Here is a 19361-nt window from a genome sequence, read left to right on the forward strand (position 1 = left end):
CACTAGAAGTGATCTAGTATTGAATGCATAACCACATGGTTTAATACCAAAACCTAGCACACATCAGGTGTGGTTATGTACTATAAAAAGTGAAATCAAATTAAAATACTCAGCATTCATGTAAGTTTTTAACCTTTTACTTATAGTCAGTTTTAAGTTCTTAATTTTGCAGTGGAATAAGTATCTTAAGTTGAGCCAACCCATAAATAGCACTGAAGCTAACACGTTATGCTGTAACAGAGCTGCAGAGATTTGAAGTTGGCCTCTAATGACAACCTGACTGTAACAAACAGTTATAAATACCATCACATTTCTCAACATAAAAAAGTTCTCTCTCATCATGGTCCCACACTCAGTGCTTTTAAATATCCTTTATTATTATTAATAGTAATATTAGCAGCAGAAATAACAATAATAATAATAACGTTACAAAGATGACGAACAGGCCCAATACAGGGAATGCCCACAACAACATTGCTCTTCCTCTGGATTCACAAGACAGCTGTTAGGCCAACGTGTAACAGGTACGAGCTTCACAAAAATTTATTTCAGATTTCTACATATTGAAACATACAAAAATGCATTATGCTATATACATATAATTTACCAAGTGCTGTGGACTACAGACTTATACAAAATTAATATCCAACATGCATTTAAACTTCTAAAAAGCATCCATTTGTAAACAAGACTGCACAAGACAGTACTGATAAAAATGACAGTTTAAAAATCAACCATATGATACAGTTGTTACGTATCTCTCTTAGCCCCTCCCTCCCACTCTTCCCAATGACGTTAAGACTCCATTACAACACAACTTGTTAGTCAGTGCAACAAAAATGAGAACTGATAGGACATGCCATATCAGTAGGAGTCTCCAAATACGCCTCCATTTACACAAGAGCGCGCGTCCTGGCACACCCCTCCCAGATGGCGGACGCGCCGGCCGCAGACCTCAGACGAGCTGGCACTTCCACCCAGCGCAAGCCGGAGCACCTTCACCGCTGTCCTCTTCTCGCACGTGGATCGAACCTGGACCTCCTGTCTCCCACAGGCCGGGCTGTTCAATTATCTGTGAATGAGTAGTTTTGTGGTTATACTTCAAACTTAACAGCCAGGACATTATCGCTTCTTTGAAGCTTATTACCAGCAGTTCCCTAATTATTTGATAAGATAATAGCACACCAAAAACAACCTTACGCATAGCCAAATATGGTCAATATTAGTAATATTATACTTTGGAAACAGTGAAAATTTATTTCATGATCACAATGTATTCCTCATGCCTCATGTAGACACTAACTAAATGCTGCTAAAATTCTGCTATCATTACCATTATCACTGTTGATGACACACTGAAAACAAGTAATTAAAATCATTAAAAAACAATGGAAACTCCAGGTAGGACTATCAAAATGTAGAAAAATAAAGATTGCTACTTAGCGTAAAGATGACATTAAGTTACAGACAAGCGCAATTGAAAGACACTTACACAAGGCTTTCAGCAGCAAAAGAGAAACACACACAATTTGTACACAAGCAAGCACACCTTACGGAAACACGATCACCAACTTCCGCATCTTGGGCCAGAATGCAAAGCAGCAATACGGAAGGGAGGGGGAGGAAGAAGGGAGAGAGTACAGGTCGGGGAGGGAGAGGACTGCTGTCTGACTGAACATGCAGGGATTAGAATGCCGAAAAGACCAGAGTCGGGAGGTTGTGGGTCAGTGAGGTGGAGAAAACAGCAGAACACTCGGGTTGTGAAGCAACCAGCGACACTCGGCATATTATGTTCAGCTGCCCCCACACCCTACAGTAAACCGTTTCCACCCCCTCTGAGCTAATATCTCCTCAACATTCTCTTCACCCACCCTCATTGTTTTCCACCTTTTGCCAACAAGCTTGCCCATCATTCCCCTTCCCCACTCCTCTCCTTTTCCCCCACCTTCCTGACCTGCGGCCTCCTGGTGCCACAGCTGTCAGCAGTCTAGTCCTTGCACGCTAGACTAGACAGCATTCCTCCCCCATCCGTTCCCTAGTATCCCTTCCCCTCCAAACTGCTGCTTCCATCCCAAGTGATAGTTGCACTCTGCCCCGAGCTACCAGAGGTGGCAGTCACGTGTCTGTGAGGTATGTTTGTTGCGAGTATAAACAGTGTGCGTTTCTCTTTTGCTGATTAAGGCTGTGGCCAAAAGCTTTATGTAAGTGTCTTAATTACACTTGCCTGCAACTTACCATGGTAAGTAGCAATCTATCTACTCAGTTATAATCATTATCAATGATATATAGTTTATATCTAATATAAATAAAAAACAAAGAACAGAGTCCAATTAAAATAAGAGCGAGTATGCAATTACAAAGCATTATCTTGTCTGCCAGACTCAATTTTGCAAGGACTGAGTTAGTGAAATGAAATATTTTTATTAAAGCTAGGTAACATACTAAAAGAATTTATATTCTATATATTAAAAATAACCCACTAAAATGTAATCCTTATTGTTATATTTATTTATCTGATTATTTTCACCATCAATGAGACTGCTTTGTAATGGAAGTAATATATATCTAATGCCATTTTATTTTATGGTGTATTCAATGTTATTTAATGTCCCGTAAACTGTCAACGTTCATTGCAATTCTTAAACTTGTCATTGTAGCAAAATGTACATAAGGCTCATGTGGAACCACTGTCGTCTGCCTAATTTTGCTCGAAGTGTCGAGCGCCACCTGTGCTGATCAGTTTAGTAAACATGTAATTGATAGTAAAAGGCACACAGTGTCAACTTTGCACTGTATCTTGAAATAACCAAGACAAACTCTTAACTACATGTGGCATAAATTAATGTGAGAATTGCTCCCCACTTGGTCAATGTCTTAACACCAGGACTTGTGTTTGTTGTTGCTGTAGGAAGCAACAGCAGCAAGATCAGCTCTTGCACCCAGATGACAGGTTAAGTATTTGATCAAATGGTTCAAATGGCTCTGAGCACTATGGGACTTAACATCTCAGGTCATCAGTCCCTTAGACTTAGGACTACTTAAACCTAACTAACCAAAGGACAGCACAGACAACACCCGTGCAGGATTCGAACCTCCGGCCAGAGCAGCGGCGTGGTTCCGGACTGAAGCGCCTAGAACCACTCTGTCACAACGGTTGGCAAGTATTTGATCACAACCGAAGAACTTTCTTGTATACCTTTTCACACTGGAGACATAAATGACTTGAAAGAGCTGATCAGATTTGTATAGAAGGTGACTACTTTTCAAGTAGAGTATTATATTTTTATTACTTATGTTTATCACAAAGCCTACGCCTACTACAGTAGTACAAGTTTATATGCCAACTAGCTCTGCAGATGAAGAAATTGAGGAAATGTATGATGAGATAAAAGAAATTATTCAGGTAGTGAAGGGAGATGAAAATTTAATAGTCATGGGTGACTGGAATTCATCAGTAGGAAAAGGGAGAGAAGGAAACATAGGTGAATATGGATTGGGGGGAAGAAATGAAAGAGGAAGCCGTCTGGTAGAATTTTGCACAGAGCATAACTTAATCATAGCTAAAACTTGGTTCAAGAATCATAAAAGAAAGTTGTATACATGGAAGAATCCTGGAGATACTGAAAGGTATCAGATAGATTATATAATGGTAAGACAGAGATTTAGGAACCAGGTTTTAAATTGCAAGACATTTCCAGGGGCAGACGTGGACTCTGACCACAATCTACTGGTTATGAACTGTAGATTAAGACTGAAGAAATTGCAAAAAGGTGGGAATTTAAGGGGATGAGACTTCAATAAATTGACTAAACCAGAGGTTGTACAGAGTTTCAGGGAGAGCATAAGGGAACAATTGACAGGAATGGGGGAAAGAAATACAGTGGAAGAAGAATGGGTAGCTCTGAGGGATGGAGTAGTGAAGGCAGCAGAAGATCAAGTAGGTAAAAAGACGAGGGCTAATAGAAATCCATGGGTAACAGAAGAAATATTGAATTTAATTGATGAAAGGAGAAAATATAAAAATGCAGTAAATGAAGCAGGCAAAAAGGAATACAAACGTCTCAAAAATGAAATCGACAGGAAGTGCAAAATGGTTAAGCAGGGATTGCTGGAGGACAAATGTAAGGATGTAGAGGCTGATCCCACTAGGGTTAAAATAGTTACTGCCTACAGGAAAATTAGAGAGACCTTTGGAGATAAGAGAAGCACTTGTATGAACATCAAGAGCTCAGATGGAAACCCAGTTCTAACCAAAGAAGGGAAGGCGGAAAGGTGGAAGGAGTATATAGAGGGTTTATACAAGGGCGATGTACTTTAGGACAATGTTCTGGAAATGGAAGAGGATGCAGATGAAGATGAAATGGGAGATACGATACTGCGGGAAGAGTTTGACGGAGCACTGAAAGACCTGAGTCAAAACAAGGCCCCGGGAGTAGACAACGTTCCATTAGAACTACTGATGGCCTTGGGAGAGCCAGTCCTGACAAAACTCTACCATCTGGTGAGCAAGATGTATGAGACAGCCGAAATACCCTCAGACTTCAAGAAGAATATAATAATTACAATCCCAAAGAAAGCAGGTGTTGACAGATGTGAAAATTACAGAACTATCAGTTTAATAGGTCACAGCTGCAAAATACTAACGCGAATTCTTTACAGACGAATGGAAAAACTGGTAGAAGCAGATCTTGGGGAAGATCAGTTTGGATTCCGCAGAAATGTTGGAACACATGAGGCGATACTAACCTTACGACTTATCTTAGAAGAAAGATTAAGAAAAGGCAAATCTATGTTTCTAGCATTTGTAGACTTAGAGAAAGCTTTTGACAATGTTGACTGGAATACTCTCTTTCAAATTCTAAAGGTGGCAGGGGTAAAATACAGTGAGCGTAAGGCTATTTACAATTTGTACAGAAACCAGATGGCAGTTGTAAGAGTTCAGGGGTATGAAAGAAAAGCAGTGGTTGGGAAGGGAGTGAGACAGGGTTGTAGCCTCTCCCCGATGTTATTCAATCTGTATATTGAGCAAGCAGTAAAGGAAACAAAAGAAAAATTTGGAGTAGGTATTAAAATTCATGGAGAAGAAATAAAAACTTTGAGGTTCATTGATGACATTGTAATTCTGTCAGAGACAGCAAAGGACTTGGAACAGCAGTTGAACAGAGTGGATAGTGTCTTGAAAGGAGGATATAAGATGAACATCAACAAAAGCAAAATGAGGATAATGGAATGTAGTCAAATTAAATCGGGTGATGCTGAGGGAATTAGATTGGGAAATGAGACACTTAAAGTAGTAAAGGAGTTTTGCTATTTAGGGAGTAAAATAACTGATGATGGTCGAAGTAGAGAGGATATAAAATGTAGACTGGCAATGGCAAGAAAGCGTTTCTGAAGAAGAGAAGTTTGTTAACATCGAGTATAGATTTAAGTGTCAGGAAGTCATTTCTGAAAGTATTTGTATGGACTGTAGCCATGTATGCAAGTGAAACATGGACGATAAATAGTTTGGACAAGAAGAGAATAGAAGCTTTCGAAATGTTGTGCTACAGAAGAATGCTGAAGATTAGATGGGTAGATCACATAACTAATGAGGAGGTATTGAATAGAACTGGGGAGAAGTGGAGTTTGTGGCACAACTTGACAAAAAGAAGGGACCGGTTGGTAGGACATGTTTCGAGGCATCAAGGGATCACAAATTTAGCATTGGAGGGCAGCGTGGAGGGTAAAAATCGTAGAGGGAAACCAAGAGATGCACAGGATAGAGTAGCATGGAGAGCTGCATCAAACCTGTCTCAGGACTGAATACCACAACAACAACAACAACAACAACAACAACAACAACAACAACAACAACAACAACAACAACTTTATCACATGGATAAGAAAAATTTGGTCTTGTACAATTGCATGTTTATTTTGCTAGCAACAAAACATGTTCCGTTTTTTTACATGAGGCACAAACCTTGAGCTATAACAGGGTGATTTTGTTAAAGCGGTCAGGAGGATAAGGAACAAGGAAAGATTATAACAACATACACCTATAAATGTGTTTCAAGAGAGGTATACCACATGAAGGTGGAGATAAAGGATCTTTGACAGTATAGATTACAATGACAAAGCACACACGAACACAGCAGGCAAGTGGGGATGACATACTGTCTGCCGTGGTGTTTTAGCTCCACACACAGAATACCGTATTTACTCTAATCTAAGCCGCACGTGAAAAACGAGACTTTAAATCAGGGAAAAAAAATTTCCCGATTCTAAGCCGCACCTGTAATTTGAGACTAAATTTAAGGGGATAGGAAAGTTTTAGGCCCCACCTCCAAATCAAAACAAAGTCGCTCCATTGTAATACGACACAATTTAGGTCGAATGAATGACGATACAGCTACAGTAGTTTGGTTCAAGTCTTAAGCTAAGCAGTTAAGCTTAACCAGGTAGCTATTGCTATGTGTAAGGTGCTCCATCCATATTTATATGGGAAACCTTCCTTTTTCACATGCTTTGTCTAGTCTGAATTGATTGCTTATTTTTCTTTGATCTGATAAGTGCCTCTCTCTTTCTTAAAGGTGTTTACGTCACTCTAAGCTGAAAACGAATTACTGTACTGTTCATGCATTGATTGTCGCATTCTGATAATGAGTTAATGACATCGTCGTTCGCGGCATGGCTTGCTTTTGTGCACACTACGCCACTTACAATTTAAAAAAAAAGAGAGAGAAATCGTCTCATTAGTGAAACAATGGCAAGAGACTGCTATTTGTTGTTACTTACACTGCTGCTTTCTTTTATAATGATCAATAAGAACCAAATAATGGACTCCGTATGATGATGATGATGTTCTGAACGAGAGTTTAGAGAAAAATTTTATCCGTTTTAAAATCTCTGCAGATGTCTCTTTAGTACATTAAATTCTGCACAGAAATTAGAGTCATCTTAGATTTAAAAATCTAAAAACTGCCATGATTCATTTCTGATTGTATCACTATTACGCATCAGAATAGTATGAATATAAACATGACATGCGTATTCTTTCGCATTTGCTGTTGTCTCACTGTAGTTTCTTAGTTTATTAGGCAGACAGGATTGGTCCAACATAAAGTCCCGAGCAACCGGAAAAAAGCGCAGGTGATGCCCGTATATAAGAAGGGTAGAAGGACGGATCCTCAAAATTACAGACCAACAGCCTTAACATCGCTCTGTTGCAGGATTCTCGAACATATTCTCAGTTTGAATATAATGAATTTACTTGAGGCAGATAAGTTGCTGTCCATGTATCAGCACAGCTTTAGAAAGCATCGCTGCTGCGAAACTCAACTCGCCCTTTTTTCACATGATATCTTGCAAACCATGGATGAAGGATATCAGACAGATGCCAAATTCCTTGATGTCCGGAAAGAGTGACTCTGTGCCCCACTGCAGACTCCTAACTAAGGTACGAGAATATCGGATTGGTTCCCAAATATGTGAGTGGCTCTAAGACTTCTTAAGTAATAGAACCCAGTACATTGTCCTCGACGGTGAGTGTTCATCGGAGGTGAGGGTATCATCTGGAGTGCCCCAGGGAAGTGTGGTAGGTCCGCTGTTGTTTTCTATCTACATAAATGATCTTTTGGATAGGGTGGATATCAATGTGTGACTGTTTGCTGGTGATGCTGTGGTGTACAGGAAGGTGTCGTCGTCGAGTGACTGTAGGAGGGTACAAGATGACTTCGACAGGATTTGTGATTGGTGTAAAGAATGGCAGCTAACTCTAAATGTAGATAAATTTAAATTAATGCAAATGAATAGGGAAAAGAATGCCGTAATGTTTGAATACTCCATTAGTAGTGTAGCACTTGACACAGGCACGCCTATTAAATATTTGGGCATAACATTGCAGAGCAATATGAGGTGAGACAAGCACGTAATGGCAGTTGTGGGGAAGGCGGATAGTCTTCTACGGTTCATTGGTAGAATTTTGGGAAGATGTGGTTCTTCTGTAAAGGAGACTGCTTATAGAACGCTGGTGCGACCTATTCTTGAGTACTGCTCGAGCGTTTGGGATCCCTATCAGGTCGGATTGAGGGAGGACAGAAGCAATTAAGAGGCGGGCTGCTAGATTTGTTACTGGTAGGTTTGATCATCACGTGAGTGTTACGGAAATGCTTCAGGAACTCGGGTGGGAGTCTCTGGAGGAAAGGAGGCGTTCTTTTCATGAATCGCTACTGAGGAAATTCAGAGAACCTTCATTTGAGGCTGACTACAGTACAATTTTATTGCTGCGAACTTATATTTCGTGGAAAGACAACAAAGTAAGAGAGATTAGGGCTCGTACAGAGTCATATAGGCAGTCATGTTTCCCTCGTTCTGTTTGGGAGTGGAACAGGGAGAGAAGATGCTAGTTGTGGTACGAGTGTACCCTATGCCACGCACCATATGGCGGATTGCGGAATATGTATGTATGTAGATGTAAACGAGATAGCAGCAAACATAAAAGAATACGGTCTTAATGTTTATATTCGTATTGGTCTTATGGTGAAGAGAATACTGTGTGTGATTCACAATACATAAAAGTTCTTATTAGCAACCATCTCTTCTCACAGGTAGGAAAAAATTCAGAACAGTGTTGGCCATATTGACAAACATCCCACGCAGTCTTGCCAGTCAGATTTTTGTAGTACATTGAAATGCTGGTTCATTCGAAGATGAACAATACGGAACTTGTATTTACTTCGTTAATGTGTGAAAATGCAGTGGTCGAAACACTGGGCAGAAAAAAAAGCCTGTCTACCACCTTTTTTTTAAATTTATTTACTGACGCAGAGGCTTTTACGCCAGTATTGATCTTTGCGCCTGCAAAGCATACCTGTGTAGCGCTACATATATTTGACGGCAGAAGTTAGTTGTGGGCGGCACCTACCAACATTTTTCAGAACTTCTGCTTAGTTTGCACTCTATTCAAAACTGCAGGCTGTTTTTTAGATAACAAAAACTGGAAAAAAGTGCGGCTGAGATTCGAGTAAATACGGTACTGAGCTGGAGCAGCACCATATTGTAGCCACATTGTCCTTAGAGAAGCAGGATTCTCTGCAGTTAATGACTGTACGGTACTGTGTATGGACAACTGGTTCCACGAGGCAGCCACTAATAATACCAGCTGCAATAGAGCTGCTCGTTTCTCATTAAGTCTCATAGAGCACAATACAGAAAATGTTAGTGTCTTTCTTCTCAATCATTAATGTAATACTTTTTGTTTCCTATAATCATTGCTTTTATGAAATTTTAAATATATTTTTACATTTTTGGAATCATATTGAGTAACAAGCGGTAGTAGTACTGTATCTGTCTGTCAAGGAGTATCAGAAATAATGCTGTTTCAGTAAGCTATGGAGGAATTTTGTGAAGTTTGTGTGCTGATGATTGGATATTTTACTGGAATATGATGCAAGGAAAACGAAAACGGTGGACAGAGATTTATTACACGACAGTGTCCTTATTTGCCAAGCACTCAGCCCGTCATGCCTACCAGGCGAAAACTATTACTGAATGAGCCATAAGTTCGATGAAGATTTACAAGCATCAGATGAGTATATTTTTTAGTTTGGAAGTGTTATTATGAGCTTTATCACTTAAAATAAATGGATGGACACCATTAGTGACAATTCTTAAAAACGTGCACCAGAACAACTGATGATTAATCGGTGACAATGAGCCCACCGTACAGTGAGCCTTAACCTTCAAATGGATGTACCACTCTTTGAACACATTTCTGGCCTTATGTCCTAATGACTTTCCTTGCTCCTTAATCTCTCTTATCATTTTTTACAATTGGTCTCCATTTAGCAAATCACTGTACATACAGAAAATTATTTAGTTATACATATTTTGTTACGAGGTCTTTAATATGTCCTGGTGGCACATTTACATTATGTAATCAAATGAAACTATATGGTCTCAAACACGTGACATATATATGCACACTAAAGCGACAAATGAAAATCTGTACCAAGGCCAGATTACAACCCAGGTCTCCTGCTCACCCCTAGGAAGATGTGCTAACCACTACACCATCCTTGCACAGTGGCTTTGCCAAACTGCAACGCAGTACCTTCCTATTGAATCCAAATTCCCATTCAAACCGCAGTCACCTTCTATTCCTCCTAAACTCTTTAAAAGCATTGCAGTGCCTCTTCAACGGTACTGTTGCGGCCACATGTAGTAAGCGTTGCTTCACGCAGTGGAGAATGGCGAAACAGAGGCACGATGGCAACCAAGGCATTGCAAAGCAGGCAGGCACAGCCTTTCTGACAGCAGCAGTCTACCAACAAGCTGACGCAAGGATGCACACAAATCAAGCGAAGCCTGGAGAGTGCCGAGTAAGGGGAAGTGAGGCCAGCATGCTAAGTTACACTGCCGGACTGCGGAAGTAGTAACAAAAAGCTACCACCGAGGGTAAAAAATGTCCTCCTGCTGGATATAAATAATGAAGCACAGGCAGCAACAGACAGAAGCCACAAGAAAGCAGTTCGGATCTGAGGACAGACATGGTCTGTGTCCGAATTTACAATCTTCATAGGTGACGATTCCGGAAGTCTGTTCAAACTCGAGGGAGTCATCCGTTCGCTGCCAGATGTCAAATTGATCTCTCGAGGTCGGCCCGTGTTCGGTCAGCACGACGGCTGACTAACTACAGCAAAAACTTCCAGCAGGACTGGCTGCAGCATGGTCTCTGTCGCAGGTGCTGCTGGGGGCTGATGGCCGGACTTCACGGCAACCCGGCACCATGGTACGTCCACAACAGGACCTCGCGGACGTCACGACTGATGGCTTCCCAGCAGCCGGTGCAGCAGGCGGCGGCAGCTGACCTCACGGTGACGCGGCTCCGGAGGGCGAGCCTGTACTGGGGCCCCGAGTTCATCTCGACCACAGGGCATACTGGCTTCAGTGGAGCACTGGTGGCCTGAAACTCCCGAGTGCGATCAGCGGCGCGCATTGCGCGCATGGTCGGAGAATCTACACAGCAGCAGCCAGGCGGAGGAATCTGCAGGGCTGGGTAGCGACGACGAGGGAGAAATTGTAAAGAAAGTTCAATAAACAATTGTAAAACACCACACCGTCTCAGACTTTGGTGCAGCCACTCTGTGTGCTGCTAACAAATCGTGCAGAAGCCGTAACATTACTGGAATAGCACCTCAGCATCAAACGAAACTAGGGGTCCTCCCTAAAGCCCACGAACGGTAATTTGCCTTCAGGAGAGAGGCACAACAGGACAGTCCACACAGAAACCCTGCCACCAGGATGACATAGTGGCTAGTGCATCTGGCAGGATCGGATCCCGGCCTTGGTAGAAATTTTCATTCTTCACTTCAGTCTGCATACAAAAATTATACAAGCTTCTACAAGTATATGATTGTGAGTTATCACTTATTTCAGTTTTCCTATTCTTTTCATGTATTTTTTGATTCTTCCGTACACATCAGATGCACAAAGTAGATGCTTCCAACTGATAGTACATCACATTCATAAATTTCACTACACACAGTCTTTTCTGTTGCACAATGCACAGGGTGAAACTAGTTCACTGTATTGTTGACTGACGGACTAAGGGAGCTGCAGTGGAGTGGGGTGTTGTAGCAGGGTTGGAGAGAGAGAGAGAGAGAGAGAGAGAGAGAGAGAGAGAGAGAGAGAGAGAGCGCACATGCTTCCTTTTAATTTATTATTTCTTCGCAACAGATGGAGTTCTTTTTATGTACACAACAAACATATTTGAAATTACAGCTGATGAAGAATCCCTGCAAACAACATTCATTATGTTGAGCTACATTTGTGGTTACTTTTTTCCTGTCACACATGTTAATCATTGTTTGTTAATAGTTTTTAGTAAAAATGGCGTGCAAAAGGCGAAGTCTATCATCTCACTTAACATGTGCAATTACGAAATTATGCATATCTAAACTTTGTGCACGCATACTTAAGTTGGGTCAATTTCGAAGCCAGGGGAACAGAAATTCTTATGCAACAAATTTCAAATGAAACACACACAATTGCATTATAGGAACATTTGAAAAATGGATACAAAGGAAACCGAAAGGCTTTTGACACTATACCACTTTTAGTGAAATTGTGTGCCTATGGAGTATCGTCTTATGTGGCTGGATTCATGATTTCCTCTCAGACAGGTCACAATCCGTAGTAATGACTGAAAGTTGTCAAGTAAAACAAAAGTGATTTCTGGCATTCCCTGAGGTAGTGTTATAGGCTCTTTGCTGTTCCTTACCTATGTAAATGATTTGGAAATAGCCTGAGCAGCTGTCTTAGGTTGCTTGCAGACTACACGGTCGTTTATCGACTAGTACAGGCATCAGATGATTAAAACAAACTGCAAAATGATGCAGAGAAGATATATGAATGGTGAAAAAATTGCCAATTGACCGTAAATAACCGAAAGTGCGATGTTATCCACACAAGTATTAAAAGGAATCCCTTAAACTTCAGTTACACGATAAATCAGTCAAATCTAAAGGCCGTAAGTTCAACTAAATACCTAGGAATTACTTAAATTGGAAGGAACACACGGAAAATGTTGTGGGGAAGGCTAACCAAAGACTGTTTTATCAGCACGACACTTGGGAAATGTAAAAGATTTGCTAAGGAGACTGCCTACACTACACTTTTCTGTCCTTTTAGAATACTGTTGCATAATGTGGAATCCTTAGCATATAGGACTGACGGAGTACATCGAAAAACATCAAAAAAGGGCATCACATTTTGTATTATTGCGAAATATGGGAGAGAGTTATTGGAACAATACAGGATTTAGGTTGGACATAATTAAAACAAAGGCAATTTTAGTTGCCGAGGGATCTTCTCACAAAATTCGTATCTCTCTTCTCCAAATGTGGAATATTTTGTTGACACCGACCTACATACGGAGAGACTATCACCATGATAAAATAAGGAAAATCAGAGCTTGTAAGGAAAGATATAGGTGTTCATGCTTTCCGCACACTATAAGAGATTGGAATAATAGAGACTAGTGAAGGTGGTCGATGAACACTCTACCGGGCACTTAATGTGATTTGGGAGTATCCATGTAGATGTACGGACAATTGTTCAAAATGTAAACATTAGAACTACTGAAACCTTTGGTACGATTTTGAAGACATCGTCTTAATACTTTGCCACTGGAATGTTTGTAACTGAAACCAACAATTTTTTTTTAATTGCTTTATTCAAAATTCTTTATTATGGAACATTTTCATGTAAAATTCACAAAGTAATAAGGCATACAATAAATTATTTCAATTGTTTGTTGCCAAGACACTTTTTCTGGCACTAAAAAATTTTGTTAATATTTATTTTTCAGAATAATTCTGTAAATATAATCATGAGAATGTGTAAGAAGCTTCTAATTGGAATTTCCTACATAAGGGACAAGACTAAGCCATTTGAGAAACTGGTTTTGTAGCCAATACATTCCCTGTTTCAATAGATTGTGTGCTATTTTGACAATGTGACAAAAATTTGCATGATATGGGAGATGATGTTCCATCACTTAGTTGGAAAATATAGCCGTAACCCTAACTGGGAATCTAAGAACATTACAATCAGCAAAAATAAACATCAGAAGTATTTTGAACCTCTACATATCACTCCTGTCATGAAATTATGCACTAGACTAATATGTAATAAAGTATTTTTCAATATTTTACTTACCTACTGTAGGAGGGCATGTCAGAAAGCAAACAAAGTAACAACTACACTACACTTGGTCCTTTCTGATTGCAACCTGCTTGGAGCTACGAAAAAACCTCTGCGCGGACATCACTTCCAGAAGTTCCTGTGAGTGTGAGTGGGTGTCCTATATTGGGTGCAACAGACTCCAGGAAAGTGGTTCTCGGTGGGTGTACCAGAGCTAAAGGTACTGAATCAGGAGAATATGATGATGTGGCAGTAACTGGATTCCCGTTTCACTGAAGGCAGCCATGGTTTTTTTACTTTTCTGGGGATGATCACTGTGTTGTAAAAGCAGTTGTCATGATGGTGCACACCACACTGTCCACTCATGTAATGACATCAGTTGGGATAATGGGCTGATTGTGCAGGGATTATGCTTCTAGTGATTGTCTTGCCACCTACAGGTAGGCCAATAACTATGTACTTTCAACTAATAATTATAAGTCAAATGACATACCGTGAATTCTGGGGAACAAAATTGTAAATCAATATGGAATGCCCCTTGAATTACTCTCATTATTATAATTATAGAATATACACACAAATATTCCTCATGAATCTATCCATTAGTATTTAGGATGTCAAAATTCTTGCAGTAGTTCCTGAAATTAGCCCAAACACCACACACTAAACACAGTGGGGACCTGAATTTGTAATATGAGTGCATGTATGTAGTGGTAGATACATACATATATTACATTACATACACAGTGTGGTCCATTGATTGTGACCTGCACAATTATCTCCCGAAATAAGTGTCAAACGAAAAAACTACAAACAACGAAACTTGTCTAACTTGAAGGGGGAAACCAGATGGCACTATGGTTGGTCCGCCAGATGGTGCTGCCATAGGTCAAATGGATATCAACTGTTTTCTTAAATAGGAACACCCATTTTTTATTACATATTCGTGTAGTACGTAAAGAAATATGAATGTTTTAGTTGGACCACTTTTTTCACTTTGTGATCGATGGCACTGTAATAGTCACAAACATATGGCTCACAATTTTAGACGAACAGTTGGTAACAGGTAGGTTTTTTAAATTAAAATACAAAACGTAGGTACGTTTGAACATTTTATTTCGGTTGTTCCAATGTGATACATGTACCTTTGTGAACTTATCATTTCTGAGAACGACTGCTGTTACAGTGTGATTACATGTAAATACCACATTACTGCAATAAATGCTGAAAATGATGTCGTTCAACCTCAATGCATGTGGCAAGACGTGTAAAGACATTCCTCCAAAAAGCGAGCAGTTCGCCTTCCATAATGTTCGCACATGCACTGATGCATGTTGTCAGGCGTTTTTGGTGGATCAAGACAGCAAATATCCTTCAACTTTCCCCACAGAAAGAAATCCAGGGACGTCAGATCCGGTGAACGTGTGGGCCATGGTATGGTGCTTCGACGACCAATCCACCTGTCATGAAATATGCTATTCAATACCATTTCAACCTCACACGAGCTATGTGCCGGACATCCATCATGTTGGAATTACATCACTATTCTGTCATGCAGTGAAACATCTTTTAGTAACAATGGTAGAACGTTACGTAGGAAATCAGCATATATTGCACCATTTAGATTGCCATCGATAAACTGGGGGTCAATTATCCTTCCTCCCATAATGCCACACCATACACTAACCCACCAAGGTTGCTGATGTTCCACTTGTCACAGCTATCATGAATTTTCCATTGCCCAATAGAGCATATTATGCTGGTTTATGTTACCGCTGTTGGTGAATGATGCTTTGTCACTAAACACAACGTGTGCAAAAAATCTGTCATCGTCCCGTAATTTCTCTTGTACCCAGTGGCAGAACTGTACACGACGTTCAAAGCTGTTGCCATGCAATTCCCAGTGCATAGAAATACGGTACGGGTGCAATCAATGTTTATGTAGCATTCTGAACACCGACGTTTTTGAGACTCCCGATTCTCGCACAATTTGTCTGCTACTGATGTGCAGATTAGCCGCGAAAGCAGCTGAAACACCTACTTGAGCATCATTTGATGCAGGTCGTGGTCGATGTTTCACATCTGGCTGAACACTTCCTGTTTCCTTAAATAACGTAACTATCCGGCGCATGGTCCAGACACTTTGATGACGACGTCCAGGATACCGAGCAGCATACACAGCACACGCCCGTTGGGCATTTTGATCACAATAGCCATACATCTACACAATATCGACCTTTTCTGCAGTTGGTAAACTGTCGATTTTAACATGGGTAATATATCACGAAGCAAATACCATCCACACTGGCAGACTTACGTGATACCACATACTTATACATTTGTGACTATTACAGCGCCATCCATCACAAAGCAAAAAAGTGGTCCAACGAAAACATTCATATTTCTTTACGTACTACACGAATATGTAATAAAAAATGGGGTTCCTATTTAAAAAACTTAGTTGATATCCATTTGACCTATGACAGCGCCATATAGCAGGCCAACCATAGTGCCATTGGTTTCCCCCTTCAAGCTAGACTAGTTTTGTTCTTTGTAGTTTTTTGTTTGATGCTTATTTCATGAGATATTTGGCCCAGTCACTATCAATGGACCACCCTGTATATACGTTGCCTGTGTAAGTAGTACCAGTGATACAAAGTGAGACACAATCCTAAAAGTTTACCATTACTTGTAACTTTTACACATGTGTGAAATGGAATACTTATGTGTGATTTCAAGAAATTGCAATAGCAGAATAAAAACTTTGAGCTCGAAGTGGAAAATAAAGTCCTGTAACTATTCATACTGACTGAAAACACTTATTACAATAAGCTAATTTTCTCTTATGATACAGTATTTATGAATACCTCTATTACTCAAACTGCAATGGATTGTTGATAATTCCAACAGAGATAAATGTGGCGTGATTATATAGTTGACATCTCCAGGTTTTCAGATAAACACTTAAGACCTACAGGGCTGCACACCCACACACTTTTAATTACTTTTTTTTGCAAAAAGTACTGTCTATTGCAGAATTAAACCACTGCCCGATACATTGCTCAAGAATGGTTTTTCATTCACTGTGGTAAAAAGAACATTAAGATCATTGTGCAAAAATTATAGCTATGTACAAGTGCTTTCAACATTGAAAGTTTTCCTGCCTTTCATTAAGGATGTTACAGACCCTAGGAAAAAAAATCTTGGCCAAACGGAACATCATGGTAATCTATAAAACTCGTCTAGAAGATACAGCACTTAAAATTGACCAAGATTGCTTGCAACCTGCTGGAAAATGCAGGAATTTAGATGATTCTCTGTAGCTGTGGGGACATATACATGGGTACCAAAAACAGAACTACTAGAAGAACACAAAGGCAACTGTAGAAGAGGAGAGACTGACATATCAGCTGTTGCCAAACACACTTTGCAGCCAGGATGGCAACACATTCATTTTGATAGGACTCAAGTACTGGCAAGCAAATTTCAGTACAATGAAAAGTTACGCGGCCACATGGATTTTGAACAACAAAGGAATTTCAGTATGAATGAGGACATGAAACTGAATGACACAGATACTGGTGTTGAAGGTGGTGTGTACTAGTCTTCCAACATGGGGTGACATTAACAGCCAATGACCGCAACTGACAATGGTCAATAGCACCCGGGATCTCCAAAGCAAGTGACATCATGCCACTGCACGGGAGCATGCAAAAATAACTTTGCTCCAGTCAGTAGCGAGCCAGAGTGTGAATTGGACATGCAAAGCAGCAAAGATACTCCTTGAAAGTGTTCTTCCCTAGGTAGGGATGTAATGTTGGATTTCAATGTGAAATTATTCAACCATGATGTAATATCCTGGAGTATTTTATTAACTGTGACATTTCTGGTCACGATTACATTTTATGATAACTGTTTTTGCCTAAATGAGGAGTTCCATCATATTATCCCATAGGGCAAAACCGAATGAAACTATAGAAAATTATTAACTTATTTATTTATATGTCAAGTGTAACTATGATTCCAAAGACATTTCCAAGTCTCAAACATTTATGACACATATACAGATTCAAGTGATAAATGAAAATCTTGCACGAAGGCCAACATTCAAACCCAGGTCTCCTACTCATTAGGCAGGTGTGCTAACCACGTCACAGCAGGTTTACACAACCACTGGGACTACTTTATCACACTTACCTCCTTGATCCAAAGTCGCATTCACACCTCAACCCAACTGGTGAATGGGAGTTTTGATTGGAGAGGGAGGCATGCTATGGTAGTTCGTTCAGTTGTACAAAGCCACTACGCCAGGATGGTGTACTGGTTAGCACATCTGCCTAGTGAGCACGAGATCCATGTTCCCGGCCTTTGTATAAATTTTTATTCACCACTTGAGTCCGCATATATGCATTATTTATGTTTTCAAAACCAACAATTATTTTTATTGCACATGTACACAATCCTAAATATTTTATCAGACCACTATATACTTTTCCACTTCAAGCTTTTGTCACAATGTGGAACACTGAACTTTCTATCTTTTTTTTTATTGGTGTGCTACATTTGTAAACGGAGATGTATTCTTGAAAGCACAAAACTGGATTGTTCTGCATTTTCCTGTGTTTAAAGCTAGTTTCTTTGTGTAAATCCAGTTCGTAATGTTTACTTACAGGTACATCTTTCACAATTTTCCATGATGCTTTACATCTTTCACAATTTTCCATGATGCTTTACATCTTTCACAATTTTCCATGATGCTTTACATCTTTCACAATTTTCCATGATGCTTTACATCTTTCACAATTTTCCATGATGCTTTACATCTTTCACAATTTTCCATGATGCTTTTTGCTCAGCTTGAAACTAATGCTTGCATCAACAACAAAAATAACTAATTCTATCGCCTGCATCAAATAAAATTGCAGATTGTTAACTACTGTAAGAAAACCAATCTGCATCTTCAATTATACTCCGTAAGCTACCGTACAGTGTGTGGTGGAGGGTACCTTACACTACTAGTCATTTCCTTTACTGTTCCATCGCAAACCAAGTGAGGGAAAAAAGACTATCTCCGTACGAGACCTAATTTCTCGTATATTATCTTCGTGGTCCTTATGCGCAATGTGTGCCCGTGGCAGTAGAATCGTTCAGCAGTCCGCTTCAAATGCCACTTCTCTAAACCAATGAATGAATGCTGTTGAATGCCCATGCAGTTAAAGTGTCATTCCTATATGTACTACTTGAGAACCTAATGTATCTGCATCTTGTTACTTAAATTGAACTAAACCAGACATGCTGAACCGTGTATGCCATAAAAATTAATTTCTCTAATAGAATGTTAGGACTAACACAATCAAATTTCTCTGATAAGTCACAGAAGATATCAACTGGTGATAATTTATAAATAATATTATATGCTCCATGAAACATGGACTGTGGACTGTGCAGTTGGTGGGGAGGCTTGCGTGCCTCACCGATACAGATAGTACCGTAGGTGCAACCACAATGGAGGGGTATCTGTTGAGATGCCAGACAAACGTGTGGTTCCTGAAGAGGGGCAGCAGCCTTTTCAGTAGTTACAGGGGCAACAGTCCGGACGATTGACTGATCTGGCCTTGTACCAAATGGACCTGCTGTTCTGGTACTGCGAACGGCAGAAAGCAAGGGAAAACTAC

General features: G+C 40.0%; 1 protein-coding gene across 1 annotated transcript in view; it reads right to left on the reverse strand.

Annotated features, from left to right (window-relative positions):
* Positions 1–525: 525 nt before the first annotated feature.
* Positions 526–19361, reverse strand: part of LOC126295097 (ras-related protein Rab-18-like) — a 56489-nt gene continuing 37653 nt past the window's right edge. The window contains exon 5 of the mRNA XM_049987353.1: positions 526–1072. Coding sequence (XP_049843310.1) covers positions 956–1072 — 117 coding nt within the window. The 3' untranslated portion in view covers positions 526–955. The remainder of the gene's footprint in view (positions 1073–19361) is intronic.

This window comes from Schistocerca gregaria, chromosome 11, assembly GCF_023897955.1.
Source record: "Schistocerca gregaria isolate iqSchGreg1 chromosome 11, iqSchGreg1.2, whole genome shotgun sequence".
Classification (NCBI taxonomy): domain Eukaryota; kingdom Metazoa; phylum Arthropoda; class Insecta; order Orthoptera; family Acrididae; genus Schistocerca; species Schistocerca gregaria.